Source organism: Nomia melanderi, chromosome 14 (genome assembly GCF_051020985.1).
Source record: "Nomia melanderi isolate GNS246 chromosome 14, iyNomMela1, whole genome shotgun sequence".
NCBI lineage: Eukaryota > Metazoa > Arthropoda > Insecta > Hymenoptera > Halictidae > Nomia > Nomia melanderi.
Window position 1 is genome coordinate 3,895,312 of NC_135012.1, and position 27,015 is coordinate 3,922,326.

Sequence of the window (27,015 nt, forward strand, 5' to 3'; positions counted from 1 at the left end):
TGTGATAATTTCACTGGTCCACTGGATGACCGGCATTGAAAGGTGAAGGAATTCTGCGATCGAGTTTCGGCGCGCCGTTAAACCATCGGTCGGTTTATATTCAGCTTTCGGTGAGTCGGTCCCTTCTTTATTGGATTTCAATAATCCATTGCAAATATAAAGAAAACATGGAGATCTGGTAAGGATCTATGAATAAGCCAGCAATTTATATTAACAACCTGATCTATTCAGCAGGAAAATTTTAAGAGGAGAATCATCTATCAAGCTAGCAAATTACTTAGATTATATCTAAGTAATTATAATTCTAGTTATATATATATATATATATATATATAAATTAATTATAAGTAATTACATAGATTATATCTAAGTAATCTAAGTAATATCTAGTTCTTGTCTCGTTTCATACAATTCATTGAAAATGTATTATTTCAGGATTCCCGATTCAACGTCCATTCCGAATTCCTTCGACATTAAAACTACCGAGCAATCGAATTGCCTTTTTCTAATCTTTTTATGGAAACTCTAACAGTGTATCTAGTGAGATTTCGATTAGTTGATAATTCAATTTCTCAGGGAATAATTTATTATTTTTTCCAATCTTTGAGTTAACCCTTTGTGTGCTATGAACGGATAGATGCAGTTTCCATCTTCTTAATGTCACACATACCGCGGTGACAGTTATGAGTGTACAAGATTAATACACGCGTTTCTTGGCATTATTCAATTCGGTGAAACCGCGGTATTACAATTGCAATTTAATTGAAACTTAATTAATCGTACGAATTAACATAAGTCGATCCTCGGTCGAGCAAACGAATATTCCGTCCACAAGGAATGTTTCGGCTGGGAGTGTTCAGCAGCCCAAAGGGTTAAGCACGTTCCTCTGGTTTGACAAAAATCGGGCCTAATTCGCACGGGGGTTTTACGTAACTCCCGAGCGTAACTCGATCCCGATGATCGATCTTCGTATGTGTATGGAACCCCGAAATTACTGACCCACATTTTTTTCATAACAAACATTCACTTCCAAACTGGAGCAACGTGCTATCGCTTCGGCACCGCCTACTTACTTTGTACTACCGAAATTCTGCGTTCCTGAGAACTCGTGCAGGACAATTAGACAACACGGAGAATAAAAAAAAATTCACGGGAACGAGAATTAAAGGGAAATTTCGTTGTTCCACTGGGAAGCTTTCAATGTAAGCTTTTAATTTGAAATGCAACAACTGTGTAAAAGGATATTGAATTATATGAAACTATATAGTACTATATAAAACGATATGAAACAATATAAGGCTATACAAAATGATATAAAACTAAATAAAATTATATATAGCTATATACAACTACATGGAACTGTAAAAGACTACAAAATTATTCAAAACTGCATAAACTTATAGAAAAATATATAAATCTATAAAAAAACTATATAAAACTATATAAAACTACAGACCGGAGGTGTGCGCATAGACTTTTGTTGAAATAACATTTCGAAGAATTCTTGAAAATGACGAATGACCAAGGCTGGTAGAAAAATACTGATTAACACGTTAAGCGTCACGAAAATCTTGGCCATTTTTCTGTACGGTTATCCTTTTTAGGATAGTAGCAACAATTATTCACTATTTGGCGTTATGATCTTCGCATTACATTATTATCAACTTAGTTACGTTATTAAACATTTCGATTCGACATCGATGATCTTGCATGTTACGATTGTTTTCAAGTAATTCAGAAGCGTCAGACTTCGACGACTGACACGGCGTTTAACGTGTTAAGAAATTTTGAAAGAAATAAAATTCTCTAACGAATATCGTTTCCACATCTAAACGTGATCGTATCGCGAGCGCCGCTTTGTTCCCATAATGTAAATCGGATCGAATAATTTAAGGATCAAATATCCTTAGGCAGTGTTCTCTGGGTCTCTGCCAATCTTGCACAATAGTTTGGCGCCAGCCTCCCACGTTCTGGCTTATCTCGTTTCGTTCCCTTTTCATACCAGAGAAAAAGTATTTACGCCAAAAGTCGCCGGTTGCCTTGAACGCGCAGCCGAATCGACAGTTCGGAGTTCCAATTACCATGCTCGACTTCGATCGAATTCTTTTGACGTGTTAAAAAAACAAAAAAAGAAAAGAAAAGGAAAGGAAAGAGAATAATTCGATAAAATAAAATTCGCTCTGCGGTCGTTGATACAATTGTGAAATTATTCCGAGCGTGTTTGAACGTTTTCCTTCGATCGTTTTATCGTTTGCCATCCTTGGATGATTAATCGAAATTCTATACAAAATCGAGGAGAACGATTTGCTGCTGTTTATTGGAAAATCACTTGTGGCTTAAGACGCGTGGGACGATAAAAGAACGGACAGACTCGTTTAAGTACGCTTTTATTCGTTTATACACTTAATTGTACACTTTCTTACAATGCGTCTATGTACATGGACAATTGACATTCGAAACGGCAGTCTATGAACAGTACAATAATTTGTTACAAATGGGTTGTCATAGGAAAATGCGCGTTAATTATATCTTTTGTTGGCCGTTGACCGCCACGGTCATGACTGGAACTTCGAGATTCTTTAAAAAGAATTACAATACAAGAACTTACATCGGATAAGAATATATTTGGTAATCTAAATAACTAGATAATAGTTATCAGTAATTAATCCTAATATAGTTTGTCTCTGTCACGAAAGGATCGGTAATATTACACTAAACATTCAAAATTGTGGCAGTCGACGTGTTAACGGAAATTTCAACATGGCAAGAGACTAATGATGTTGTTCGCCATTTTACTATGAACGCGATTCAATTTGGTCCATTTTGTATCGTTTAAAACTAGTCATCGGTAGTTTAGTTTTCTTTTAACACGGTAAATGCCGTACCTAAATTTTTAAAGGAACTCTTTCAGATTCGGAGAGATCACGTTTCTTCCAACGTTTTTGGCATTCGTTGTCGCGAGACGTCGTTAAGCGTATCGCAGCAGGAGGGCGAATAAAATTAATGTAACATTCAGAAGACATCTGTCAGCGGAAGACTTGTCGTTGTTCGTTGGCCGGTTTGGCTCCGGTTCGCTATTGTTACTCGAATAATTCGCGAGAACCGTGTTGATGGTTCGCATCAAGGGGAAAGTATGATCCGTCGTGTCCAAAGAATCCTTCAAGTAGAATCCTTCCTTGCACCTGCCCCGGAAGTCATCGGTGTCGACGCTCCAGATCATTACGCCCCCAAGGTTCATCTTCATCGCGTATTCGATCTGCGAATGTAAAGGCGAGTGACTAATTGACTGCATCACTTAAAAAAATTGTATTGTAAACCACACAATGGAGTGTTTACCAACCTTTATCTTTATACTCGTTGGATTATCGTAGACGATGACTCGATCCTCTTTTATAGCGTACGGCGTGCTGCTATCTCGGTCCCATCCGGTACTCCAGTTGTTCGAATTCTTCGCTATTTCCTCGCAAATCTACGGACGTATTTTTAATGAAAAAATGTTTCAACCGAGGTAACAAAATTATAAACTCTCACGTACAATATCATTAATTAACGCACAGAGTGTCGCAAGAAAATGTTACCATACTTTATCTGCTGGTTAAACGAATTTCGGACGGTTATAAACATTGAAAGCAAATTGTATGATATTCGATGAATACTATATCTAAACAAAGTCTGGTAACCTTTTGCGACACCCTGTACAATATTAAAATAAAACAGCTATGTTTGCTAATTTATATGCGTTCTCTTGTTGTACAGATTCAAGGAATGTCGCCTAAGTCTCACGAGGAAGTTGATGAATATCTCTAACGCGACACGTTGAACGTACTTCATTGTATCCCATGAAACCAACTTGGCCGGTGTAGGGACCTTTGAATCCTTCAGGCAAGCATATTTTATTCATGGGGCTCTCTTGGGGAGAATCGGGTTTCTTAGCCAATATAAATGTTCTTCCGTACATGGGCAAGCCCAACACCAACTTGCTCGGCGGTGCACCGTTGTTTAACAAATGTTTGATCGTGCTTTCCTGGAAAGGCGTTGTAACATCTTTCATTCTGTCGCTTACAGTACATACCGTATGTTTGTAACATCTTACCACGCTGAGACTATCTGTGCTGGTCATTGGCGAGTTTGGAAGCACTTTTGAATCCCATGTGCCGTGGTAATCGTAAGCCATTATATGAATGTGATCAAGGTACTTGGATATCTCTGGAATGTCGTACCCTTCATTTATAATTATTATGTTAGCACTTATTGCCGCTGTTAATAAGTATCTTGGCCGTTTGAATGCTTCCTTGAGTTCCTGGTGTAAACGAATCCTCTCATGTTATTATTAGAATAACGATAATAATTATAATAATTTCATTAAGTCGCACCTTCACGAGATATACGAAGTTCTCTTTGTCCGCCGGCAGTCCTCCGCGCGACGCAGGAAATTCCCAATCCAGATCGAACCCATTGAAACCGTATTCTCTGCGTGAATAACGTAACTCTTAGAAGATGATGTTCATTGTTATGTATTACCATTTACAGACTCCACTGCGTACTTAAGGAACGCCACCACGCTGTCGACGAATTTCTTCCTTAGATCAGGAGACGAAGCTAGTTTGGAATAATTTCTGCTGCCCTCCTCCCAGCCTCCGATGGCGAGAGAGACTTTTAAATGGGGATACTGTTTGCGGAGCTCGGTTATTCTTCTGTAGTCACCTGTCCCTGAAGAACGTATAAAAATTTCAGTCGTTTCTCGTTTTTTCCCTTCTTTCTTTAACACTAGATTTACGGAACCCGTCAATTTGACGGATATTGCATTTTTTAATTATTTATTTAGTATCAGTTTAAGTCGATGTTGATTCGTGCAATTATGCGAATACGCATTACAATAGTCTGGTTTTGAAGTTATAATTTTCACGATTTGTGTAGACGAGCACGTAGTTTTCTAGAAACAATAGAATAAAGTTTAGAATAAACGTCCGTAAATCTAGTGTTAAAGAAAAATTCTTTTCTCAAAGTATCGGAGACTCTATGTATTTTAAAATTGTTTTCGCTGATGTTTATATCTAAGAACATTGAACGTTTCAGTTACCATTCTCGATGTCCTTGTACGGGTCCAGGCTTCGGATGGTCCAATCCGTGTCGTTCAATCCGGCGAACGCGTAGATGAGGTGCGTGCAGAGTTCCGGCTGGAGATCGTTTATCCCAAATTTTCCACTGCTCGGTCTGTACCACGCCCAGGATGCAACGTAACAAGCAACCACTTTGTCATGCCTTATCGTCCTCGGCGATCCTTCCGAAAGGACATTACACACGTTACCATACCTCTAGGAAACCACTATGAAGTATTCACTATGAATCATTCAGCGGTCATATTAGTGAATCACGAGCGGATGTTGTTATACCGACGAAATTTTTCCTGTTGATTCGTATAATGGAAAACTTTCAAGAAATCGTTTTCTTTGCGTTGCTTAATTCATCAATTAACCCCTTGCCATAGCATTTAACCGGAAAAAACCCGTGTCATAATTATAGCGACCGATATCTCGCTCGTGTTGTCATCTCGAGTCAGACTCGTGATATTTATGTTTGGTCCAAAATTGTTATCACGAGTCAAGCTCGTTAAAGTACGGCAAGGGGTTAATTGGTTCGGTATCAGGTAATTGTGTCCCGTTTCGAGATAGAGAGAGTTAAGGAAAACGATGTATTTTTAGTCGGAGAAACGGTAAAATGTAAAATAGTACGTCTGGTAAAAGGTCATCTTCGTTCGAGGATTATACGATTGATTAACCCTTTACACTCGGAAGTTTTTCACTAGAAATATTCAACGCTCTTTGATAAAATATAGACGATGCTTGTTGCGACTAATGTAAATAATTTAATCGATAAATTAAAGGGCAAAACTATTTTACTTTGATATTTCACATAGTTACGCGTTATATAATGTTTAGTGTTAAACATCAAACTTTATAATTTTACTGTATTAAACCAAGTGGTGACTGAGACAAAGGTTAACCCTTTGCACTCGGAAGTTTTTCACTAGAAATATTTTAATAGTTTCTAATGAGATAAAGACGATATTTCGTGAAACTGACTCGAAGCAAAATCGCATGTACATCGAGGAACGAAGCTACTTTATTTCAATATTTCTCAAATTGATGGGTTATATAAGGTATAATATCAAATATCGAATTTTATAGTTTTACTGTATGAAATCAAGTGGCGAGTGAGAGTCACCTCTCGAGTGCAAAGGGTTAAATTCACAAGCAACTGTGCGGGCGAAAGGAAAATGAATGATTGTCCTTTGTAGATCGCATTTCCCGTTGGAACGCAGTCGATCGAAGGTCACGTCGAAATGTCAGATTTACATTGCACAAGGCGCAGTAGAAAATGTCAAACACATTCCTGACTTTCGTCTTCCCTTTCTTCTGGCTTTCTCTTCGCGAGTATTTACTTACCAGTAATCGACACTTTTTTCTATGAAAATTGCCACAGTAAACAAACCTCTCGTTTCATTCCTTACAATTATCAAACTGAAAAAGTTACACGTTTTCACGAAATACGAGAATTAAGAGAGAACACCATATTTTTCTTTAATCTTTCATTAAATTCTTAATTATCTATTCAAAAATTTATTTCTTCGAACGTTCGTAATGTAACCGTTACTCAACCGTTACATACTATATAAAAATTGATGGTAATAAAAAGTCATTAATTTTCATAGTAATTTCTCGCTAGCAATTAAATAAATACGTACTTCTTGACGAAAAAAAAACAATTCTACTGAAAGTGAACGTAAACAGATTTCACGTGTGTTGTGTCAAAGTATATGATGCGTTACAGATGCTCACCTGAAGCATTGTTGATAGCGAGGGAGAGGATTACGAGGAGTAGAAAGCAGTGCACCTTCATCGTCGAGAAGAACTTAACAAATGCTGGATTATTGGCCTAGCAATCAGCTTTCACTCGGCTTCCAACCGTGGCACGTTATTCGACTATAGAAGAGCAGGTAAAACATTTATTTTAGTCGTCCAGAAGAGGACAGAGATAAAACCTGTTGTCAAAAGTATCACATGGCACTGTGTATGTACACATGGTAATGCGAAATGATTCTTACCACGATTCTTCGATGACTATTCGGCTGATGTTAAACAGTAGCTGACAGCATTTAATATCCAGCAAGTGAGAAGAAAATAATCCCTCTGAATGTGCTTACGCACATTTAAGTACTTATATATCTAGTATGAACGGTATGACACATGGATTCATGTGTATTACACACGTACTTAAGATTAAAGCAAACCCGCGATAAAATAATAAAACCACGAAGTAACAAATTATATTTTGAACTAAGAGGTTTAAAAAATGTTTACTTATGATTTAGAATTAGTATGTACTTTTGGAACTGTACATGTAATCGGAATCGTTTTTATTTGATATTTTGCTTAATTAAAAATAAAACGAAACTTTTTGTTGTTTCATTTAAACCGTGCGCATTTAACGCGTTGTTTACTTGGATGAATGAAAGCGTCATCGTCTGTCAGTATTATTGACATTGGCCCTATAGGTTTGCAATCCAACATGGCGGCATTCGTAGTTTCAGGAAGTATGGATTAGAGATATTGTATTGTGATATAGATTTTTTTAAATATTTTTGATAAAATGCCACTTATCATCATAACTGGTATACCTTGTAGTGGTAAAACAACACGAACAGCTGAGGTGAAAGAATATTTTGAGAGCAAGGGAAAACGTGTAGAGGTTATAAACGAAATCGATGTTGTGACCAAGGCAGGCTATGACAAAAATACATTTTACGCTGGTTGGAATTCATCTTTTAAATTAATTTCTTGGAACTTATTATAAAAAACACTTTGAGACTGGTGAAAATGGATTCATACATTGTTGTTATAAACTATTGCAGATTCGAAGAAAGAGAAAAGTGTGAGAAGTGATATAAAGTCTGCGGTCCAACGATTATTAAATATCAATGATGTATTGGTAATGGATGGTAGTAATTATATCAAAGGATATCGCTATGAAATATATTGTATGACAAAATTATATAAAAATCCTCAGTGTACAATACACTGTGATATACCGATCGAACATGCTTGGTTTTGGAATGAAAAACGCCCTGAGCATGAACAGTATAGTAGAGAAATTTTTGATGCTCTTGTAATGAGGTATATAACTGTGTTACGTAAAGAAAGCTTTTATTGCAACAAAGTAAAGTACACATTATGCGTTACATAGGTATGAAATTCCAGACAGTAAGAACCGCTGGGATTCTCCATTATTTTCAGTGTCAGCAGAGGACGATTTAAAGTTTGATGAAATTTATAGATCACTGTATGAAGTGAAAGCACCTAAACCAAATTTAAGTACTCAGTGTGTTAGTATTCATAAATATTATTATTATCTTACATTAGAAATCGATATTTCTTTTGCTTACAAAAACATCTGTAATATTTCAGCCTCCATTATCATCTACAAATTATTTGTATGAATTGGATTTAGTTACTCAAGAAGTAGTTGGAGTAAGTTACTTAACGATTTTTATTTGCTAATTATGATAAATTGCATTGAATGATACTACAAATGATTAGAAATCATAAGTTGTATATTTATGATAACTGAATTTACATGATCTGTTTTTTTATAAAGGCAATATTAACGGCCAAACAATTGGGCATCGAAAGTGATTTTAAAATACCAGGATATAATTTAACTGTACAAAGTCCATGTACAGCAGCTCAACTTATGAAAGTACGGAGACAATTTTTAACTTACAGTAAAATGCAACAAATCGAAGTTAATCAAATCGCATCATTGTTTGTACAATACCTTAATAAATGTTTGTCATAAGTGTTTTGAAAGTATTACATTATTTTTAAAAAGGTAATTACACATTAATCAAATTTTTCATCATATATAATTTTTAATAAAAAATTATATTAATTACATTGTTAGGCTTAACTTATTTTATAATTATTTTTTGGCCTGCATGTATTCTCTATTGCAAAGTAAAGGTTTTGCTTCACAACATAGACTTCCTTTTTGTAGTAACATAACACTGATATAAATTATTGTGAAATGGATAATAAAATTTGTGCGACTTTTTTTTTAATTTTCAAAAAATACATAATTGAAAAGAAAGCAGAAAAATATTGAATTACAAAATGAAAAAACACTGAAATTTTGAAATTGCATCTTCTTCATGGTACTAACATTCGTCAATTTGAGACAAAACTGGATAAGGCAACACTGGTTTCTGGAAAAATTTGTAACTGACATGTATTTCGGGTAAGATGCATTTGTTAATATTAAGAAATGAAATTCCTCTATAAAGCAAATGGAAGAGAGCATTTCAAACGGGGAACATTGCATATTATATATACATGCAACCAAATCTAGTTTCTTTTATTTTATATTATCACGATATTTGATAAATAATTGAAACAATAAACATTTAATGATTATGCTAAATCACAAGTATTGAACTCAAAAGAGAAATTGCAAAACTGTTATCGAAAATTTATAATCTTACATTCGTATCAGCTTGCATTAAGATTTTAAAAAACAACTATTATTTTATTATTCAATTTGTTAACAACACGATGAATAAATTCAACAGTCAATTTGGGTTACAATGAAATAAAATTTTCAAATAAAATTCAATTTTTTAACCGTTTACAAATTTTGTTCAGAAACTCAAAATCGTTTAATATTGATTTATATTCACGAAGTATAACAGCTTTGCTTTTGAAATAATGAACTATTATATAATGCATTTACAGATAGATCAATTTGTCTTACAAGTGGAACACATCAGGTCATCAGTAATTAGTTTTCTTGTTCTTGCATTCCGTTACTTTCACAACCGTTTCGATGATTCATGTCGTTGTCTATGCGTCTTTTAGGCTTTCGGCAAACAAAATATACGCTATTGTATTCACACTGTAGCATACTATTAATATTCTGTGCGTAGCGTGTTCTCATGCGCTTTTCTTCCTTCTAAAAACGGTAAATGGTAACAATAAGTTGATGTCATATTATCTGGTAGTGTAGGGTAATATACTGCAAAGATATTAGAAATTTAATTACTTCCAACTGGAAACCGAATCCCTGAATCACATCGCGAACAACATCGTAGCTCGGTTCTATTGAATCTTCCATTGGCATATCGCTAAAATGGTACAATAGTGGTCCAAGGTTTATCCATATACCTCCCGGCTTTAGAATCTTGTAGATTGTTTCAATAAATTGTACAACATTATTTGCACAATCTATAAAAAAACACGTTGCAACGCAATCCCAGTGGTTGTCTTCTGTGTAAACCTGTAAAACATTTAATTAATAAAAATGACAATTACATTTAATTGGATTTAAACGAAACGTAAGGTTTACCTCTAAAAAATCTCCAGCTGCCATAGAGAATTGCGCGTTTTCTGGAAGATCGCTTGGATTTACGTCGGGAAAGAATACAGCTTGAGTTTGATGCTCTGGTTTTAAATTATTCATGTACTGATGAACCCATGGATGTACTTGATACGAATTCACTCCTCTACATCTGTCAAGGTGTAACAATTGTTAATAAATGTATTAAGTTCTTATCTTATGTTAAAATATTTATTAAATTAAATTCTCACCGGCACTTACTTATTTAGCACGAAATGTGACGCAAAGAGCATAAAGAGAGAGAATTCGTTTCCCTGGCAAGTGTATCCTCGTCTCGCAATTTCGTATGCGAGTCTTCCTAATCCTGCTCCAGGTACTAAAATTTGCACTCCAGATGGTGTACTAGAAATTTACCTATCATTTCGTACTTTTCTTAACTGTTTTACAATAATATATCTAATATACATTTATAGGAATCAAAAGATTCATACCAATATTCTAAAGGAAATTGATTTAATATTTCATCTATAATAGGTTGATAACACGCATTGCGTTCCTCTGTTCCTTCCACACTCCAATCACGAACCAGTTGTTTAATTGTTGCTTGCACCTTTTCTTGATCAGCCATTACTGGACGAGGATTTAATGTCTGCAATCAGACCTACCTATATTTTGTACAATAGAACACATTTTTATAAAAAAAGAAGCTTGTTAAAATCACAAGAAAAAAAGCTAAAGATCAATGAAAAATTGATTGAGAAATATTTTACGTAATGTACAACAGTAAGAAATAAACGATTATCAGATATAAGAATAAAATATGAAGTTATTTCCAATATTAATGTGTTACATTTAATAGGATTAGTAAAATTAATCGATTCCGATGTGAACATCGTATCTATGATGTCGAACAACAGGGTATATACATGCCACACACCAGGTAAACTTTTCTTACACTGTCAGTCTGTGCACTAGCTGGGCTCACATTTTCAAAGATATGGGCAACATCCTTTATGATCAGCTTAATTATTTCATCGTTGTTTTCGATACACCTTTTAACTTCTTGCAGATGTTCTTTGTACTTTGACAGAAGTTTTTGGTGATGAAGAGGAAGTGTCAACAAATATGACTCTGTCTTTTTTACCCTTGACAGCGAATGGGTTCTGCAAAAAGATTATAAAATGAAATTATTATTTATCATGATATTATACTCGTCGCATTACAGTATTATACAATTCAACAAAATTCATTGCAGTTTAACACGAATGCTTAACACAAATTTTTAGGAGATAATAATTGATAAATTGCATGTAGTTATAGGTCCTTATTGGATAAACCTACGGATGTATCCTATTATACACAGGTCATTGAACTTTTGCCGGAAAGCACAATGACACAATTCGGATCACAGATTTCTGTAATGATAGGAGAACTACAAAGCATAGTAAATAAAACTGTCCCTTGCAGCATCGACAAAGGTTAAGTAATGTCCATAGAAATTTTCAACGACAAACGGCAAATCCTGGACGACATTGCACAGAGTTATCTCTATTACAATGTATAAAGAAGAAGGTAAAAAAAAAATAAAGGTAATAAAGATAAGAGCAAATCGTCGAGTCGGGGATCAGAGCAAAGGAAGACGGACCGATTTCTCGTCAACTACTCACTTGTAGTATTTGAAAGCTGAAACGATTCGTTGAAAATGTTTCCTCTCCTCTTCGTCTTCATATGTGTCTTGCATTTTTTTTGGATACGGATTCGACATTGTTTCCATTTTCTTATTCGAACGCGGAGCTCTATATTTCAATGAGTTTTTTAGCACGACGTTCGGTGGCGGCTTTCTTGGTGCACGCGTTACGACGCGTTCACATTATTACGATGGATCTTGCTTTAAGGCTGAACCGTAAACAGATTTTGCATTATCGACAAATGCATTAATTCAGATAAATAAAATTTCTATCCTATTCAATTAATCGAAATTATCTTTTAGATATCATAAGATGGCGACATTATCATGATCGAGTTGTACAGAAATTTCATCTCATCCATTAATCCAATGCATATTTATATACCAACATTATGCAATTTATATTACATAGTACAATTGAAATAGAGAAAAATACCACAATGTTCATGCAAGATAATACTGAAACAATAGAAAGTTATAAAACGGACCATAATTGATTTTGAACTTAATTGCAACATTAGTAAATTGATCCCAATTAATCTTTTTCGAAAATTCGCCAAGTTAAAGTTAAATTAACAAATACCACATAACAAAAATATTCCTTTATTCATTACCATTAATTTCAATCGATATTACAAATTAAAATTGCAATTGAATAAATGCCAAAATTGTATCTCTGCAATTACACGTGTTCCTCGTCATCTATTCAAATCAAATTTACCCTATCTTCGGCATTTCACATTTCTCATCGAAATCGATAGAAATCATCGTGAAAAATTCAACAAATCATCTATACCCGGGCGGAAAGTCATCGGAAATTTCTAACGCCGACACCCGGTATACTGCAGTGACACTGCATCGTGAGTCGCATTAAGGTAACTAAACTGCAAAAACCGTGTACCGCTTGAAAAAGTCAAGGTAAATGTCTCAATGTATATTACAGAATGCATAAAATTATTTCGATCGGCCCACGAGCCTTTATGACGAAATAAATATCTGTCGTTTGAAATACAATCGAAGGGAAAACGCTCATAGGCGTAGGCCAAGGGGGGTTCATTGAAATCTTGTTGAAGCGTGTATATCAGGCGTAATAATGAAGTTCGATTGAACGTTCGATGGAATAATTAAACAGCAACGTGATATACGTGGTTGTGGCGAATCCACGGGTGAAACTCGTACGTCGCGATTGGAAACGGTGCCAAGGCGCAACTCGCGTATCCGCAGAGTTTCTATAGCTGTGCAGTTGCAGGTAGGATATGCTTGTCCTCGCCATTTTTAAAAGGAGCACCTCAGTCGCTGATCAACCGCCGTGGGGTGCGTTTGGGTGTCTGTACCGGTGGCGATCGTCACCTCGAACTTGCGCGACTTTTTTTTTTTCTTCTGCTTGTCAGAGGCCTCGCGAGAGGATTCCACGATGACGACGGTGTGAACAGAGTTTCCAGTAGTTTCACCTAGCGCGCGCAACTCAGGTGTTCATTGGAAGAGGTGTTCGTCGAGCAAGCACCAAACGCGAGAACCATGTCCGGCGCACCGCAAATGTCCAGCGGGCTGAGCAAGCTCAAAAAGAAACACTTCCGTGTGAAACATCAGAAGGTTAAGCTGTTCCGTGCGAACGAACCTCTACTCAGTGTTTTCATGTGGGGTGTCAATCATACGGTGAGTAGAAGTGTGTCTGCTGCTGCTGCTGCTGCTGCTGGTTGCGTGTGACAGCATTGTACGTCATCGAAATGCCATTTTCCTTCATCTATCGTGAAACATAATAGAATCAGGACGTTCGGTGTTGGTTCCTTCATTCCAATTAATCATTTCAATGATTAAATTTTATTATTCTTTCTCTTTTTTTTTTTTCTTGCTTTTCGATAAGCTCCTCGATCACTCGGGAATGTTTATCTCGGTCACCTTCGCCCCTGTCGGTAGCCAAGTATTCCTGATTTATTTCACGTTTGCTGTTAGAAGGCGACTATGACGCAAATTTGTTTTTGTCAGCGAAGGGATCGGTCGTCGACTGATTTACAGTTCACCTTGCGCGCTGTTTTTGTAGCAAAATAGTGCGCGTCAGTTATTTACGTTTTTAGACCTTGTTGTGATTCTATTATAATTACAGTGAGGCAGGCTTCGCCGTTATATGGTTATTAGATTGTTTTAATGAATAAATCAACTCGGTCGAAGTTCTTGTTATTGTTACACTAGGAAGTTGTTGTTATTGCGTTTGATTCACTTGGAAGTTGTTTTGTAGAATTTTTTATAGAGTGTACACCTGTTATTATTGTCATAGATGTATTCTACAGTAAAGTTGCATTGAAATGAAATATATAGCGAAACCTATTGAAATCAACAAAAATTATTTTGCCCTCCAATATTATTTGTCTACAGTAATCAATGAATTTCTGTCTATTAATAGTTTGTTACCGGTTGATATAAATCTTTCCATGCTAATAACTATGCAGGCATACACGTTAATTAGAATACTTTTGTTATTTAATTCAAATTATTCAAGATGCTTGGTTAGAGAAAATTGCATTTTATACGCATTTTAAATGAGTTGTATACACATGACCTCTTCTGTTTATCCATTTGTGGATGATGACATTTGTATGTACAGATGCATGATCTCGTTACACGCAGATTATTTGATAAATATGTATTATTGAGCATATATACAAATAGGTATATATACTTTATATTTGTATGAAATAAATTTGAGTTATGATAATCATAATTTATGACAAAAATTTTAAATAAAAGTTTTTCCATTTTCTTTTCAATAGTTTATGTTAAATTCAATTGAATAAAAATTCATTCATTATATGCGTTTCAGATAAATGAACTTAGTCATGTTAATATACCGGTAATGCTCCTGCCAGATGATTTCAGAGCCTACAGCAAATTAAAAGTGGATAATCATCTTTTCAACAAGTGAGTTCTGTAATATTTTCCAATGATATGTCCATTGATTTAAAGCAGAAGAGATGCATAAAAAGAGGACAGATTAAAATGCATTTACAGTTACAAAGTATAAGAACATTGTTTCATTTAATATAGGAAAGAAATCGGTAATATAAATTTAAAGCATAGCACAGAGGTGGTCTATTCTAAATATATCCCTTAAATACTGAATTAGTAGGTTGGTCACTGCTTTTAATAATAGAATCGATGAAGGTCCTCATGATCTGAGGTTGTGGTTAACGATGAACATGCGAATAACTTTGTTTCCAAATTTGAGAGCGAACGACTCTGTACATTCTACGCATTTAAAGATGTTGGAATTCCAATAACATTATGTAGCAATATTTTATTGTTTCTTTTTATCAAAGACTATGAATATTTATTCAAGCCATTTTTTTCTTTTAGAGAGAACATGCCCTCTCATTTTAAGATCAAAGAATATTGTCCATTAGTATTCAGAAATCTAAGGGAAAGATTTGGTATAGATGATTTGGACTATAAGGAATCTATGACAAGGTAAATGATAGTTTATTTAATGCTTTCTATCTTTTAAATACTTATTTGATCTGTAAATATAAGTTTGAACACATTTTTAAAGTAGCAACATACTCAATCTCTATTTGCAATGCACTTTAAAAATAAAAAGCAATTCTTAATACACTTTTAGATGCCTTCCTTTCTATTATATTGCACTGCATGCTCAAAATATGTATTATGTTATACGAAAGCTTTATGTTAAAAATTATAATAGTGTTCGTGTAAAATATTTATGTATGTACCAAAGTAATTTGATGAATGTTTTTTTAGTTCATTCCATTACAAAGTGCATTTATTTATTTATAGAACATTGCAGATTTAGAGGCTTTACTTGATACAACCTTGAGGGAAGATAATCTACAGAATGACTCATAGGCAAAATAATTGTAAATAAGAATTTTTTATCTTGATACCTGATATCAGTTTGAAATGAGATGTCACGAGAAAGATTTTTTGTTGTAATCTCAATAACATTTTCCATTAATGAAAGTGCGTACTTTTTGTGTTTGTACATTTTTAATATGTCTGAAGTTCCAACGAAATTTTTGCTACATTATATACATAGTTGAATTTTATAACGATAGTTGAAAATAAATTGTAATGAATACTTCGAAATTTTAAAAAATTAAAGCATTATTATAATACAATCTTCCTTTCACGAGGCATGTAAATAGAAGTGTATTACTAGATGTTAAATTTATGTGACTAACATCTTCTATATAGGGCAGAAGAAATACAATTTTTATAACTGTTATTATACTAGGAAAGAGGCAGTTGATATACTATACTTTATTATAAATAGAAAATATACTTTTCATTTGAAAGTATTAAGAATAGATTGTTAATGGTATACTGTAATATATAAATTTTAATGTTAGATGTCGGGCATTTAATCCTTCACAAACAGAGAGGCATTTGGATTTGACTGGAAAGGCTCGTGAATTGGTTCAGCGCTCTGCTACTGCTCCTTCAATAACTCTTTCTCCTGCTACTCCTGTTTTTCCACAAATTCCAGTCCTAAATAAGCCGCTACGTTCCTACAGTTTTAAACCAAAACGTCTGAGGTTAGCCAGTCTTGATTTTTTAGTTTGTGCGTGTTATTTGTGGCTAACTTGTTTCCATGAGTTCCTTATTAAAGACAAAGAGTCAATTCAATGAAACCCAAAGCACATACATCATTTCACAAAACTCTTATCAGACACGGACAATATATGCATTTAATGATGCATTACTACAAAATATCATAGATTAAATCCCATAAGTTATATTGAAGCATGCTTTCCTTTTACTGTGATATATTTTTTATTTGAATTTAAGGTGATTGGCAGACATATACATAATTTTATGTAAATTTTTTTTACTTCGTTGTAGTACACAATTTAATATATAATTAATGAACGAATCATGCTTAATATTTAATTGAAAAACAAATTTGCTCTGTTTTATATGCATGTAAAACATAATAAATGTACACTAATGAGTACTAGTATTATATAAAATTATCAGGAGAAGTATAGTGTGCTTTGATGTGTAAGAGATGATTGCTTTTATTTTATAGAAATGCGTTAGGCGATTATTACTAATAATTGAAATAAATAATTGGTATTACTTTTTTTTTCAGATCACAGCCAATACTGGATGACCCTTCTGGAAAAAGTGGTGCAAAATTTTACCAGTCCTACGACAAATTGTTTATTATTAAAACTCTTACCAGTGAGGAGGTAGAAAGGATGCACTCGTTTTTGAAACATTATCATCCGGTATGGAGGAGGAACGATTATTGCAACAACCTTTCCTATTATCATTTAAAACTAACATTATTAATTTCAGTATATTGTGGAAAGGCATGGGAAGACATTGTTGCCACAATACCTTGGCATGTACCGTTTGACGGTGGACGGAGTCGAACATTATGTTGTTGCCATAAGAAATGTATTCTCGAATCACTTAACAACCCACAAAAAATTCGATTTAAAAGGTTCAACCGTGGATCGCGAAGCATCCGACAAAGAAAAAGAGAAAGATCTGCCGACTTACAAAGACAATGATTTCGTGAAAGAGGGAATGAAAATTTATATCGGTGAAGAAGCAAAGACGAAACTCATAGAGACATTAACTGCTGACGTTGATGTGAGTTTTCCTGTTTATATATTGCATATTATTTTACTATATGTGGTAACAAATAACTTCTATTTTAACAAGTTCCTAACACGATTGCACTTAATGGATTATTCTTTGCTGCTCGGTTTACACGATTGTGCAAGAGCTGAACAAGAAAATAGAGAGCGCGCAGAAAGAGAGGAAGAAGAGGAAAATCATGAAGACGAAGAGGATAGTGAGTCTGGGAGTGGATTAGATTCTCGAGGTCCGATGGGAGAGTATGTATCGTATAAAATAATTATCAAAATGATTTATTCCAAATGTTTTTAATATTTATTCAATCCTTCAGCCGTTTATGGGGTTGGAGTGGCGTTGCTGGAATGGCAACACCACCTGAATCACCTCATGCTCCATTAAACCGTGACACCAGTCTACAGTACGAAGATGCAATAATTCCTGAATTAGATATTTATGCAATTCCTAGTAAAGAAGGTAATAATTATTTCAATCGTTGAATTCTGCATACTTAGTAAATTGCATAACGTTGCAGTTCTGAACCTAACATCGAAATACCTTTCTTTTTTTTATTCAGGTGCACCTACGAAGGAAATTTATTTTTTAGCCATAATAGATGTATTAACTCATTACGGTGTCCGTAAGCAAGCAGCGAAGGCAGCTAAGACAGTGAAATATGGTGCTAACGTCGATGGTATTTCAACCTGTGATCCAGAACAATACGGCAAGCGATTTATAGAGTTCATGAGCAAAGCCATAGAATAAGTTCGTTGTTCGTTGTTGCTATGCTTGTAAATTTGGATCGCTCGTTTGAAAATCGTGACGGTACTGTCGCTTTCAACTGACAAAACATCGTTGATGTTTTCGCGTTCACGAATCAGGGGAGGTTTTAGTGCATCGAATGGTCTATTCGTTGCACGTGATGTTTGACCACAAAGGTGTGTGCGTTTTCACACGGTGCGTCAGTGATGACGCTTCACCGTCAAGTTGTCTCAGTATTCCTTATGACATTCACAATGGAATTAGAAACGTAACAAATGAATTTCACGGCCCGCCGATGTAAAGGAGACCTTTTAAGAATTTTTTCCCGGAGGAATGTTTGTTACCTTTTATAACTAGTGACATATTTTCTCAGTATTCGCTTACGATGTTTCCACAATCACGCTCATTCGACTATATGGTTCTTGGTTTCCTGTTTTCGTGGAGTTCTGTCTGTGCTTTCATTTTTGAATGCATTATGTGTACAGACACGCGAAAGCTGTAGAAATATTGGAAGAACTAATCGAGTACCTTGGTTATTTTATCAATGAAACGTTACTTAACATTATACTAAAAAAACGAAAAAAAAAGAGAGAGAAGAAAATATATTAGTATTTGTTAGCGTTATTCAATCTTGTCGTTCCTAGTAAAGTGATTCGAAGAGCAACAGTCATCGAAGCGCTGTGACATGTTAAGCATTGGCATTATCAGCAATGACGATAAACAAAAAAAAAATCATATATCTCGCTATCTCGTGTGTTATTGTTGGTACACATAATGTATAACGAAAGCTGGATCAATTATCGTTGTACAACAATGAATTATACGTAACGCTAGTTTACCGAAAAGTTGAAAATTAATGTTGATGTTACACACGTATAACAATCTCGAACGAAATTCGTTCGAAGTATTTTGCGAAGGAAGCCTACACCTATCATAAGGAGCCTCTCCAGTTTCATAAAGAAGAATCAACAATGCTTCTGGTCTAGTGTCTGTGGTATTATCTGGAATGTTTAAAATATTCGAATTAGAGACATAAAATAATATATATATTAAACGAGAAGTAATATATATATTATACGCGCAGAAGGTATTATACTATATATGTATATGTATATGTGTGTGTGTATATATGTATATATATACATATAGTATAAGAGCTTGAAACTTTTAAGAATTACGAGTAAATGTTAAAAGTTTGTAAATGTCACCTCCTCGGTCGTTTCAGTTACCGCGAGTCGGTGTTAAGGCCATCGATTCGCTTAGTTCGTCAAAGGTATTTACAGGGAACAAAGCGAGTCGTATGTATTATGCACGATTTATATCTCCTTTCACTCGTGAAAGTGCTCAAAGTTAGCCCGCGTTTCGATTATTAGAATTTAAGAAAATCTGAACGGCATATATGTATATATATATGTATGTATATGTATATATACATATATATACTCTCTGTTTTAACGCATTGAGGGTGGGACAGCCGGTTATTCCGTTTCTTCATAACATGTTTTTCTTTTGCCATCGAAAAACTAATGACACAATGGTTTATCAACAGTGTATCGCTTCATTCAAGAGTGAATAGTCTGACAATAATTCCTTAGAAAAAATCGAACTTTAGCTGTCCAGCATTAACAGGCAATTTCGCAGGCTCAGTTTAAATTTGAATATATTCAATCTGAAAGTTTTAATTAATTAAATCATAAAATGATTAATATATTAAATCTGAATCATCTTTTTGGTTGTAGCTAGCGAAAACCGTATTAAATATAATTTCTACTGCTCTTAAGTCAACTCAGGGATACTTAACGTGGCGGACTACACACACACACAACACACACACAACACACAAAATAAGAGAAGTTTAATGACCGGTAGTATTCGCTTCTCAATGCGTTAATACTACAGCGCAACTTCAGCTGCACAACAACTCGCTTAACAATTTCTATGCAGGTTGACTTTACTATAGCTTCACATTTTTTTATTCGGAGAACTTATCTTGCAACAACTAGCTTCTAATAGACAATATTCTAAGGTCGCGTACGCGTGTCTCGTTTGTACTTGCGTAAAAGCAAAAGGGAGAATGCATCGTCGCATAACACTCTTTTATCTTTAAATAAACAAAATAACCGATTTTTTAATCATTTGTTGTTACATTCTGTCCTCCTTTCCAGCTTCGTTAGTTTTGTTGCTCGTGTTACCGTGGCTACTTCGAAGCGCTCATCCAAGTTTCTTTTTTTTTTCTTGATTTCCTTGGACGTCCCTTGAAGTTTCAAACTGCCATAATGAGAGCACAATGTATCATTTGCCATGTTTGAAACAATCGTTCCGTTTGAATATTTTCTCAACGAGGACCTGGTAGTCTCATCCTCGCAATGTGTCATTATTTGTATCAGCAAATATCTGGAGTATGTTAGGTAGCAGTCTGTGAGTAAACATCCTGTACTCATGGAATTGGTCTAGCAGATTTGTTGAAGTATCTCAGTGTGACATGCATGTATGGAGAATGAACATCAATGTTAATCTATTTCAGTCAACGTAGGCCTCTCTCTGCCTCTCCTTCTAAAGAGTCCTCTGTGTGTCTACATACTAAAAATGAATGTCCTCTTTGAGCCAGGTCTAGTATCTGTCATCTCATTCTCACTTTCTGGAAGTTGTATTTTCTAGATCTTCTTTATAAATTTGGCTGACAATTGTTATCTCCTTTTCTTTCACAATTTCTTTTACATTGTTTTCTTGAGAAAACTTCACATTGTTCTTCATTGTTAGTAATGGGTATAAACCTATTGCTAGTTTATCCTCTAAGTTCTTGCAATTGATGTACAATAAGTACAATACATTTGTGAAGCATTGTTCATTTTATTATCGTTGACATGTTTAACAATAGTCGAAGCATTCCATGATTCTTCTTTTAGTTCTATAAAAATGGATTTATCGAATTTGTTACTGCATACTACCAATTATCCAGTTAAATATCCTATCCAGACATAATCCAATCAGTGTTAGCGTCTAATATTATTCTGTTTCTGGAATAAATAAAATAGTCAGGCGTAGTTGATGAAATTAATAATGTAGCCTGACTATTAACGTCAATAAGGCGAACGAACCATTCTCCCTCATTATCGCGGTTACCTTGGTTGCCCAATTAGACAGCGCGTAGGTACTTGATGTTGTTTAAAAAAAACCGATCATAATATAATAACTAATTACTTTAACTAATTAAGGTATTCATCTAGTCTTGATACTTTATATGATTTTATACGTTGCCAACGCATTGAAAGGATAAGCGAAGCGAACACGGAGTAAAAAGAATGTAATGCAGTATCATTGAGGACACTCTGTACTATACAATAACGTTATCAGTTGCAAGAGTACGCTCAATTTCTGTAATGTAGTAATTTCTATAAGATAAAACAAAAGCAATTGAATATTATAACTATTTCTGCCGAATAGTTTACTGCTACGCGGAAGCGAATTTTTTGAATATATATATATATTTTTTATTGTTAAATGATTTACATTATTATTGAAAACAATTGAACAATTGATGAATAATCAGTTCCAAACCATCGGGTTCGATGTCAGCCGTTCGACTTTTAAATTCAACTATAGAAACGAGAAAAAGATTTCGATGATTTTTCCATATAGATTCTCATAGTTTGCACTATGCGGAAATGATGTATATATTCGCTACTTTGCTGTTGGCAATACATATTCAGGCTTCTGTTGTCCTAACATTTGTACTATTCGCAGAGTCTGTGTTGTATAAGCCACGGGAAATAAATGGACATTTAACACTACACGGAATTATGAATAAAAATGAACCGATTTTAGGCAAGAATATTTTTAATTTTAATAAGATACCACGAAATTACTTTTCCTTTTTTATAAGCTAAATATATGTCTCGAGTAACAATATACTTTCAATTATAAACAACTTAATTATACTTTTATCTAGAATAATAATTCAGTTATAAAATATATATATATATATATATATATATATATATATATATATATATATTTTGTAATGAAATGAAACAAAACTATATTAAGCGCCAATTTTTACACGCTTATAACTAATTTGTACTTTTCGTTATTGCATGAAAACAATAGAAGAGAAATTCCATCCCTTGATCACTTTGGTTTTTGCATACATATATAAACTATGTAATTAGTCTTATTTGTGATAAAACTCTTCACGACGATTCGTAATGCGATACGCCGCGTACGAATGTTAATCAAATAAATCTAGACGCGAGGTTTTTTTGTGTTATTTTCCTCTGAGGCGCAGCAATCTTTCCGCAAAGCGGAATCTTGTTTTTCTGGACTGAAATAACTGCTGCGTTTTCTTCTTGGTACAGGTGATACTTGCTTTAAGTGTTCCATGTCATTAAATACCACTTGGGCACCTCCTCCGCTAGTTGGTAATATATCACCCTGTAATACGGAGAATATTTTTGGCTAATGTATTCCTTTAGATTTTTTTTTTGGTGTAAAAAAAGAAAAAATATTAATACCAACTTTGTACAGTTTAGTTTCAAGTTCACCGTCAATGTCTTGCTCCTGTGCAACAAGGCAATATCTGGACACTCCATCTGTTATATCCTTCGGGTCTGTCAATTGTGTTACACTTCGTTTGCGTCTTAAAAGCGGTTGAAGGATAGTTCCGACTGGAACCAAGCCAGAAGGCCGATGGTCTACCCATCTCTCAGCACTTTGCGATCGTCTGTATCGCAAATTCACTACTGGAATTCTTTCCTAAAAATTATATAAAGTAAAAAGTGAAGTATGATGCAAAGTTCTCGCTAAATCGACTGGTTACTCAGAGTCACAAGTTGTAATATCTTTTTGTCATACTACATTTTACATGAAAAATATAGATGCGTGCATATATTATATTCATACAAAATTGTGATAATAGTTTCGAGTAACCAGTCGCGTAGATTTTAATATTACAGTTATATTAAGTCTGGCATCACAGGTGTCTTCGAACTTAACAGTGGACGGTGTTTTCACACTGGTTTTTGGTGTAGTTTCTATAGGAGATACAGTTTCTGATGCTGGTGTAGAACAAGTAATAGTTTTAGCTGTGGTAATCTCTGTATCACTTGAAGTCGTTGCTGGAATTGATTCTTTGGGTTCCATTTCTCCTTTAGTACCAGTCTCATCATTATGTAGAATTTCTTTCATTAGTTTTAATTTCTCATCTTTCTCTTTCATTTGGTTCTAAAAAATATGTGTTGGGAAAAATACAAACATGCACAAGAAGATAAAAAATGTGAAAAAAGTGGTTATTTATAATAGATTTGTAAATAACAGTTAAATACCTGAAGAATTTCACGTTGCCGGCGTAATTTGGTTTCTAATTCCTTGCTCATCTTATCAGTTTCCATTTGAATCTTGTTACTGTATTTCTCTTTAACTCTCTGCTTATCTATTGCACGTTGATTTAATAACATATCCTTGTTCTTTAGCTGTAAAGGAAGTCAACTATTAATTTCTTATTCTATATAAAGTGGAGGTAACGCTGAAATAAAAACCTTACTTCTTCCTTCATGTGTCTGATTATATCGTTTGCGCTATTTAATCTGTACAGTAGAGTATCAATTTGAGATTCCGTTTTGCAAATATGGGATTCCAAAGCAGTGATCTATAACAATGTAATCATGATGTTTTAATTGTTATAACAATACGTTAAATGTGATGTTTAAATATTTGGCTAGAAACTTACTTTTTTATTCTGTTTATCATTTGACGCTTTCAATGCGGAATTTTCAATTTTTAGGGATACGTTCTCCCGCTCCATTTTTACTAACATATTCCTGAAGTTAGTTTCTGCAAATATGAAACACACGTTACATAATTTTCAGAGAGATTAATAGTTCGTCTACAATAAGAATGTAAGTACGCTTTTGTTTTAAATCCTCTTGTAAGGTGTTTCGTTTTTGAATACGCATTTCCAAGAAACGCATAAGTGTGGTAATTATTTCGTCATTGTGTGGACTTGTTAAATCTGTAGCTGGAAATGGTCCGCCGAGACTACGAGAAATTTTAAAGTATAAGAAAGAAATACTTTTATCTTAAATATTTTTAAGTAATGTACCTGTATACTAAGCCCAAATCAACTTCCAAATCACCAGCAGCTGGATTCCCAGCGGATTCTAATCTATTTCTTGCTTCTTTAAATATCTGTACAAGAAAAAATAAATGACAAACATATTACATGTATATACACGTTCAAGTCTAGTATATTTAAAATATATATTGTCTACTTTATTAGCTTGTCTTCTGCCAGGCGTGTATCCTAAATCTAGTTTTGAAGTTGCAGAATTGGTGACTTGCACTTCCTGACTGACTTCAGCAAATTTCATTACTTGCTGCATTAAAATAAATTTTATTAACACAGTGTTGACACATTTTCGTTTGTAGTATTTAGAAGGAGTACTTACTATACTTTCATCATAGTCATCAACTCTAGGATTAACACAAACAATCATTCTGACTGTACCTTCACCATCAAAGTAATTCTTAAACAGGTGGGTTACTTTAGAGTCTCTGTAAGGGACTATTTTATTTGTGCCCTGAGTTTGATTTTCACGAAGTATTTCCAAGCATGTTCTTAGAGTCATCAATGAATTATTTATATTCCCTATTTTCATAAAAATACTTTATGTAGATGACAAATTGAAATCTTTAGTTATTTAACACTTACCCGCTTCTCTAAGTCTTTGACCAGTATTTTTAGAACGATTTGTACGTTCACTTCCAGCTAAATCAACTAGCGATAACTGACTAACACAAATTACTCTTTTATCTTGCACAATTTGTTCACCATCCCTATCTAATGGCGCCTGGTAATAGATAATGTAGTAATGACTATATGATTATAAGTTAATATTATTATTAATTTATTTTACCTGCACAAGTCTTATGGTAAAAACACTATGAGATCTACTTGATTCAGAATTAAGGGCAGTATATGCAATATGTCTTCTGCGTTGACCCCTTTGGAACACTTCAAACGCTTCCTCTGAATTTTTCACTTCAATTTCTGTACATCCATGAACGTACATGTTTCTGTTTCCATCTTCACGAACAATTTTACTCTGTAAAGTCCTGAATTTTCCAATTTTTTTTTCATACATCAAATTATAACTTAATCATCTGTTTTAAAAGGTATACTCACTTTGCTCTACTTTCATTATCATCCAATAAATCGTACACGCTATTATTATAAATTTCAACATACGTTACAAACACAGCGTATGCATTGTCTTCATCTACAATTAAAATTTGTGGTTCACTAGTTTGAAGGAAACCATTCTTATTATTATTTTTTTCATCGTCAAATACAAACCTTAGAAACAAAAGTATTAAAGGTGTTAAGTATTAAAGAATTAATCATATTTATATGATAAATTGAAACAACATACATTTTAGGAGTTTTCCCATTCTGAGTAATAATAGACTTTTGATGTTCAATCTGTCTATCTAATAATGCATCAGCTTCAGATTGCACGTCAAATCCATTTAATTTATCTGGTTTAAAAGTGAACTTTTTTGCCTGGAACTTTGCTATACTGTTAAAGATAACATCCAGACTACGAGGCATGATGCCTGCATCATACTGATTTCCTGACATAGTATATGTTTTACCACTACCAGTTACTCCATACGTAAAAATTAAACTATTTGTACCATTAATCAGATTCTCAACTAATGGTAGGGCAACCATATCAAACACTTCTTTCTGAGAAGCATTTGGGCCAAAAACATGACTGAAAGACGTTTGAATAACTCTGTTCGCTGTGCGAATATTTGTTGCTGATTCTGGTGGTGTAATAACCAGGGTTGTATCTGATATGATTTTCATACACGACAAATCATTTGGGTCAGCTATTGGTTTCAAACGACAAAAAACCTTAACAGGTTCCTTGCATGCTTCATTGTGAAATTTTAAGCGGTTAGTGCATTTTCCAATTGTAACAGGTGGCTTGCGATTTCTAATAAATAAAAGAATCACAAATAATAAAATACTTTTACAGTAAAAATATAAAATATGTATAAAATTTAATTAGTACTTACGCAGATTTCATTTTGGAATCAAATAACAGTCATAAAGGTTAAAACAGGTTCTGTTATGAAATTAAGTAATTTTTATAATTAGTTTATTCTAATATTTATTTGATGGTTAGTTTGTCTCAATGTTTATTTGTAGTAACCGTTGTAAACGAACTATCATTAACCAAGTTCAAAATTCAAATAAGTATAAAGTGAAGTCGTCTATAGTAAAGAGTAAGGTGAATTTTCATTTAAACAATAGAATGTTGATTTGTGTATATAAGTTTGTCCAGTTCAAAATTATATAGTATCTTTGGCTATACTTGATAAAGTATGTGAACAGTAATAAGCGGTTAGTAGTTCAAATATTTTTCTTTAGATGGCGTCTCAAGTTGTCTTAACGAAATTTTCCTTGTTTTATAAAAAATTAAATAATAACGAAAGAAAGAAAATCAGAAATATAAAATATATAGTATTGACATAAAAAAATTAAGTTAATTATATGTTCGTAATCCAGCAATATT

General features: G+C 33.9%; 5 protein-coding genes across 12 annotated transcripts; 2 read left to right on the top strand and 3 right to left on the bottom strand.

Moving 5' to 3' along the window:
• Positions 1 to 2,371: 2,371 nt before the first annotated feature.
• Positions 2,372 to 7,553, bottom strand: LOC116427002 (putative chitinase 2). The gene is made up of 9 exons (XM_031976818.2): positions 7,106 to 7,553; positions 6,840 to 6,983; positions 5,081 to 5,281; positions 4,545 to 4,710; positions 4,374 to 4,470; positions 4,094 to 4,300; positions 3,827 to 4,024; positions 3,341 to 3,469; positions 2,372 to 3,256 (listed from the first exon to the last, which is right to left on the bottom strand). The coding sequence occupies exons 2-9, from the start codon at positions 6,898 to 6,900 to the stop codon at positions 2,969 to 2,971; spliced, it is 1,347 nt and encodes a 448-aa protein (XP_031832678.1). The 5' UTR covers positions 6,901 to 6,983; positions 7,106 to 7,553; the 3' UTR covers positions 2,372 to 2,968.
• LOC116427004 (protein KTI12 homolog) lies at positions 7,551 to 8,861 on the top strand. Its single transcript, XM_031976823.2, has 5 exons — positions 7,551 to 7,810; positions 7,913 to 8,174; positions 8,245 to 8,383; positions 8,466 to 8,528; positions 8,656 to 8,861. Exons 1-5 carry the CDS (start codon positions 7,651 to 7,653, stop codon positions 8,854 to 8,856), a joined length of 825 nt encoding a protein of 274 aa, XP_031832683.1. The 5' UTR covers positions 7,551 to 7,650; the 3' UTR covers positions 8,857 to 8,861.
• On the bottom strand, positions 8,804 to 12,939 carry LOC116427003 (carnosine N-methyltransferase). Of its 3 annotated transcripts, none has more exons than XM_031976820.2 (8): positions 12,798 to 12,939; positions 12,057 to 12,285; positions 11,327 to 11,552; positions 10,881 to 11,038; positions 10,651 to 10,791; positions 10,399 to 10,561; positions 10,096 to 10,329; positions 8,804 to 10,005 (listed from the first exon to the last, which is right to left on the bottom strand). In XM_031976820.2, the coding sequence occupies exons 2-8, from the start codon at positions 12,161 to 12,163 to the stop codon at positions 9,835 to 9,837; spliced, it is 1,200 nt and encodes a 399-aa protein (XP_031832680.1). In that variant the 5' UTR covers positions 12,164 to 12,285; positions 12,798 to 12,939; the 3' UTR covers positions 8,804 to 9,834. The 3 variants fall into 3 exon arrangements, with proteins under 3 accessions (XP_031832680.1, XP_031832681.1, XP_031832682.1); XM_031976821.2 differs by lacking the exon at positions 12,798 to 12,939 and having other exon boundaries at positions 8,804 to 9,262; positions 9,808 to 10,005; XM_031976822.2 differs by lacking the exon at positions 12,798 to 12,939 and having other exon boundaries at positions 11,345 to 11,552; positions 12,057 to 12,284.
• Positions 12,934 to 22,268, top strand: PIP4K (phosphatidylinositol 5-phosphate 4-kinase). Of its 5 annotated transcripts, none has more exons than XM_076374029.1 (10): positions 12,934 to 12,951; positions 13,468 to 13,732; positions 14,895 to 14,992; positions 15,428 to 15,538; positions 16,438 to 16,623; positions 17,181 to 17,319; positions 17,390 to 17,689; positions 17,762 to 17,937; positions 18,009 to 18,151; positions 18,252 to 22,268. In XM_076374029.1, the coding sequence occupies exons 2-10, from the start codon at positions 13,595 to 13,597 to the stop codon at positions 18,437 to 18,439; spliced, it is 1,479 nt and encodes a 492-aa protein (XP_076230144.1). In that variant the 5' UTR covers positions 12,934 to 12,951; positions 13,468 to 13,594; the 3' UTR covers positions 18,440 to 22,268. The 5 variants fall into 5 exon arrangements, with proteins under 5 accessions (XP_076230144.1, XP_076230142.1, XP_076230145.1 ...); XM_076374027.1 differs by lacking the exon at positions 12,934 to 12,951 and adding an exon at positions 13,178 to 13,325; XM_031976782.2 differs by lacking the exons at positions 12,934 to 12,951; positions 13,468 to 13,732 and adding exons at positions 14,058 to 14,204; positions 14,679 to 14,743.
• Positions 21,902 to 26,866, bottom strand: LOC116426987 (kinesin-like protein KIF23). Of its 2 annotated transcripts, XM_031976780.2 has the most exons (15): positions 26,516 to 26,866; positions 25,864 to 26,433; positions 25,617 to 25,787; positions 25,348 to 25,546; positions 25,143 to 25,281; positions 24,880 to 25,079; positions 24,703 to 24,807; positions 24,534 to 24,619; positions 24,339 to 24,469; positions 24,162 to 24,265; positions 23,976 to 24,080; positions 23,758 to 23,904; positions 23,387 to 23,656; positions 22,952 to 23,188; positions 21,902 to 22,867 (listed from the first exon to the last, which is right to left on the bottom strand). In XM_031976780.2, exons 1-15 carry the CDS (start codon positions 26,524 to 26,526, stop codon positions 22,679 to 22,681), a joined length of 2,664 nt encoding a protein of 887 aa, XP_031832640.1. In that variant the 5' UTR covers positions 26,527 to 26,866; the 3' UTR covers positions 21,902 to 22,678. The 2 variants fall into 2 exon arrangements, with proteins under 2 accessions (XP_031832640.1, XP_076230141.1); XM_076374026.1 differs by having other exon boundaries at positions 24,703 to 25,079.
• Positions 26,867 to 27,015: the final 149 nt, after the last annotated feature.

Coding starts and splice junctions, on each gene's coding strand:
- LOC116427002 (XM_031976818.2), bottom strand. CDS start 6,900: ATGAAGGTGCACTGCTTTCTACTCCTCGTAATCCTCTCCCTCGCTATC. Junction 5,282..6,839: donor CGCTATCAACAATGCTTCAG/GTGAGCATCTGT, acceptor TCCTTTCGGAAG/GATCGCCGAGGACGATAAGG. Junction 4,301..4,373: donor ACTTCGTATATCTCGTGAAG/GTGCGACTTAAT, acceptor CGTTTACACCAG/GAACTCAAGGAAGCATTCAA.
- LOC116427004 (XM_031976823.2), top strand. CDS start 7,651: ATGCCACTTATCATCATAACTGGTATACCTTGTAGTGGTAAAACAACA. Junction 7,811..7,912: donor CAAAAATACATTTTACGCTG/GTTGGAATTCAT, acceptor AAACTATTGCAG/ATTCGAAGAAAGAGAAAAGT. Junction 8,529..8,655: donor TTACTCAAGAAGTAGTTGGA/GTAAGTTACTTA, acceptor TTTTTTATAAAG/GCAATATTAACGGCCAAACA.
- LOC116427003 (XM_031976820.2), bottom strand. CDS start 12,163: ATGGAAACAATGTCGAATCCGTATCCAAAAAAAATGCAAGACACATAT. Junction 11,553..12,056: donor TCAGCTTTCAAATACTACAA/GTGAGTAGTTGA, acceptor ATCTTTTTGCAG/AACCCATTCGCTGTCAAGGG. Junction 10,562..10,650: donor TCACATTTCGTGCTAAATAA/GTAAGTGCCGGT, acceptor ACACCTTGACAG/ATGTAGAGGAGTGAATTCGT.
- PIP4K (XM_076374029.1), top strand. CDS start 13,595: ATGTCCGGCGCACCGCAAATGTCCAGCGGGCTGAGCAAGCTCAAAAAG. Junction 17,320..17,389: donor TTTTGAAACATTATCATCCG/GTATGGAGGAGG, acceptor TATTAATTTCAG/TATATTGTGGAAAGGCATGG. Junction 17,938..18,008: donor TCTCGAGGTCCGATGGGAGA/GTATGTATCGTA, acceptor TCAATCCTTCAG/CCGTTTATGGGGTTGGAGTG.
- LOC116426987 (XM_076374026.1), bottom strand. Junction 24,081..24,161: donor ATGATAAACAGAATAAAAAA/GTAAGTTTCTAG, acceptor ACATTGTTATAG/ATCACTGCTTTGGAATCCCA. Junction 22,868..22,951: donor TTGAAACTAAACTGTACAAA/GTTGGTATTAAT, acceptor TCCGTATTACAG/GGTGATATATTACCAACTAG.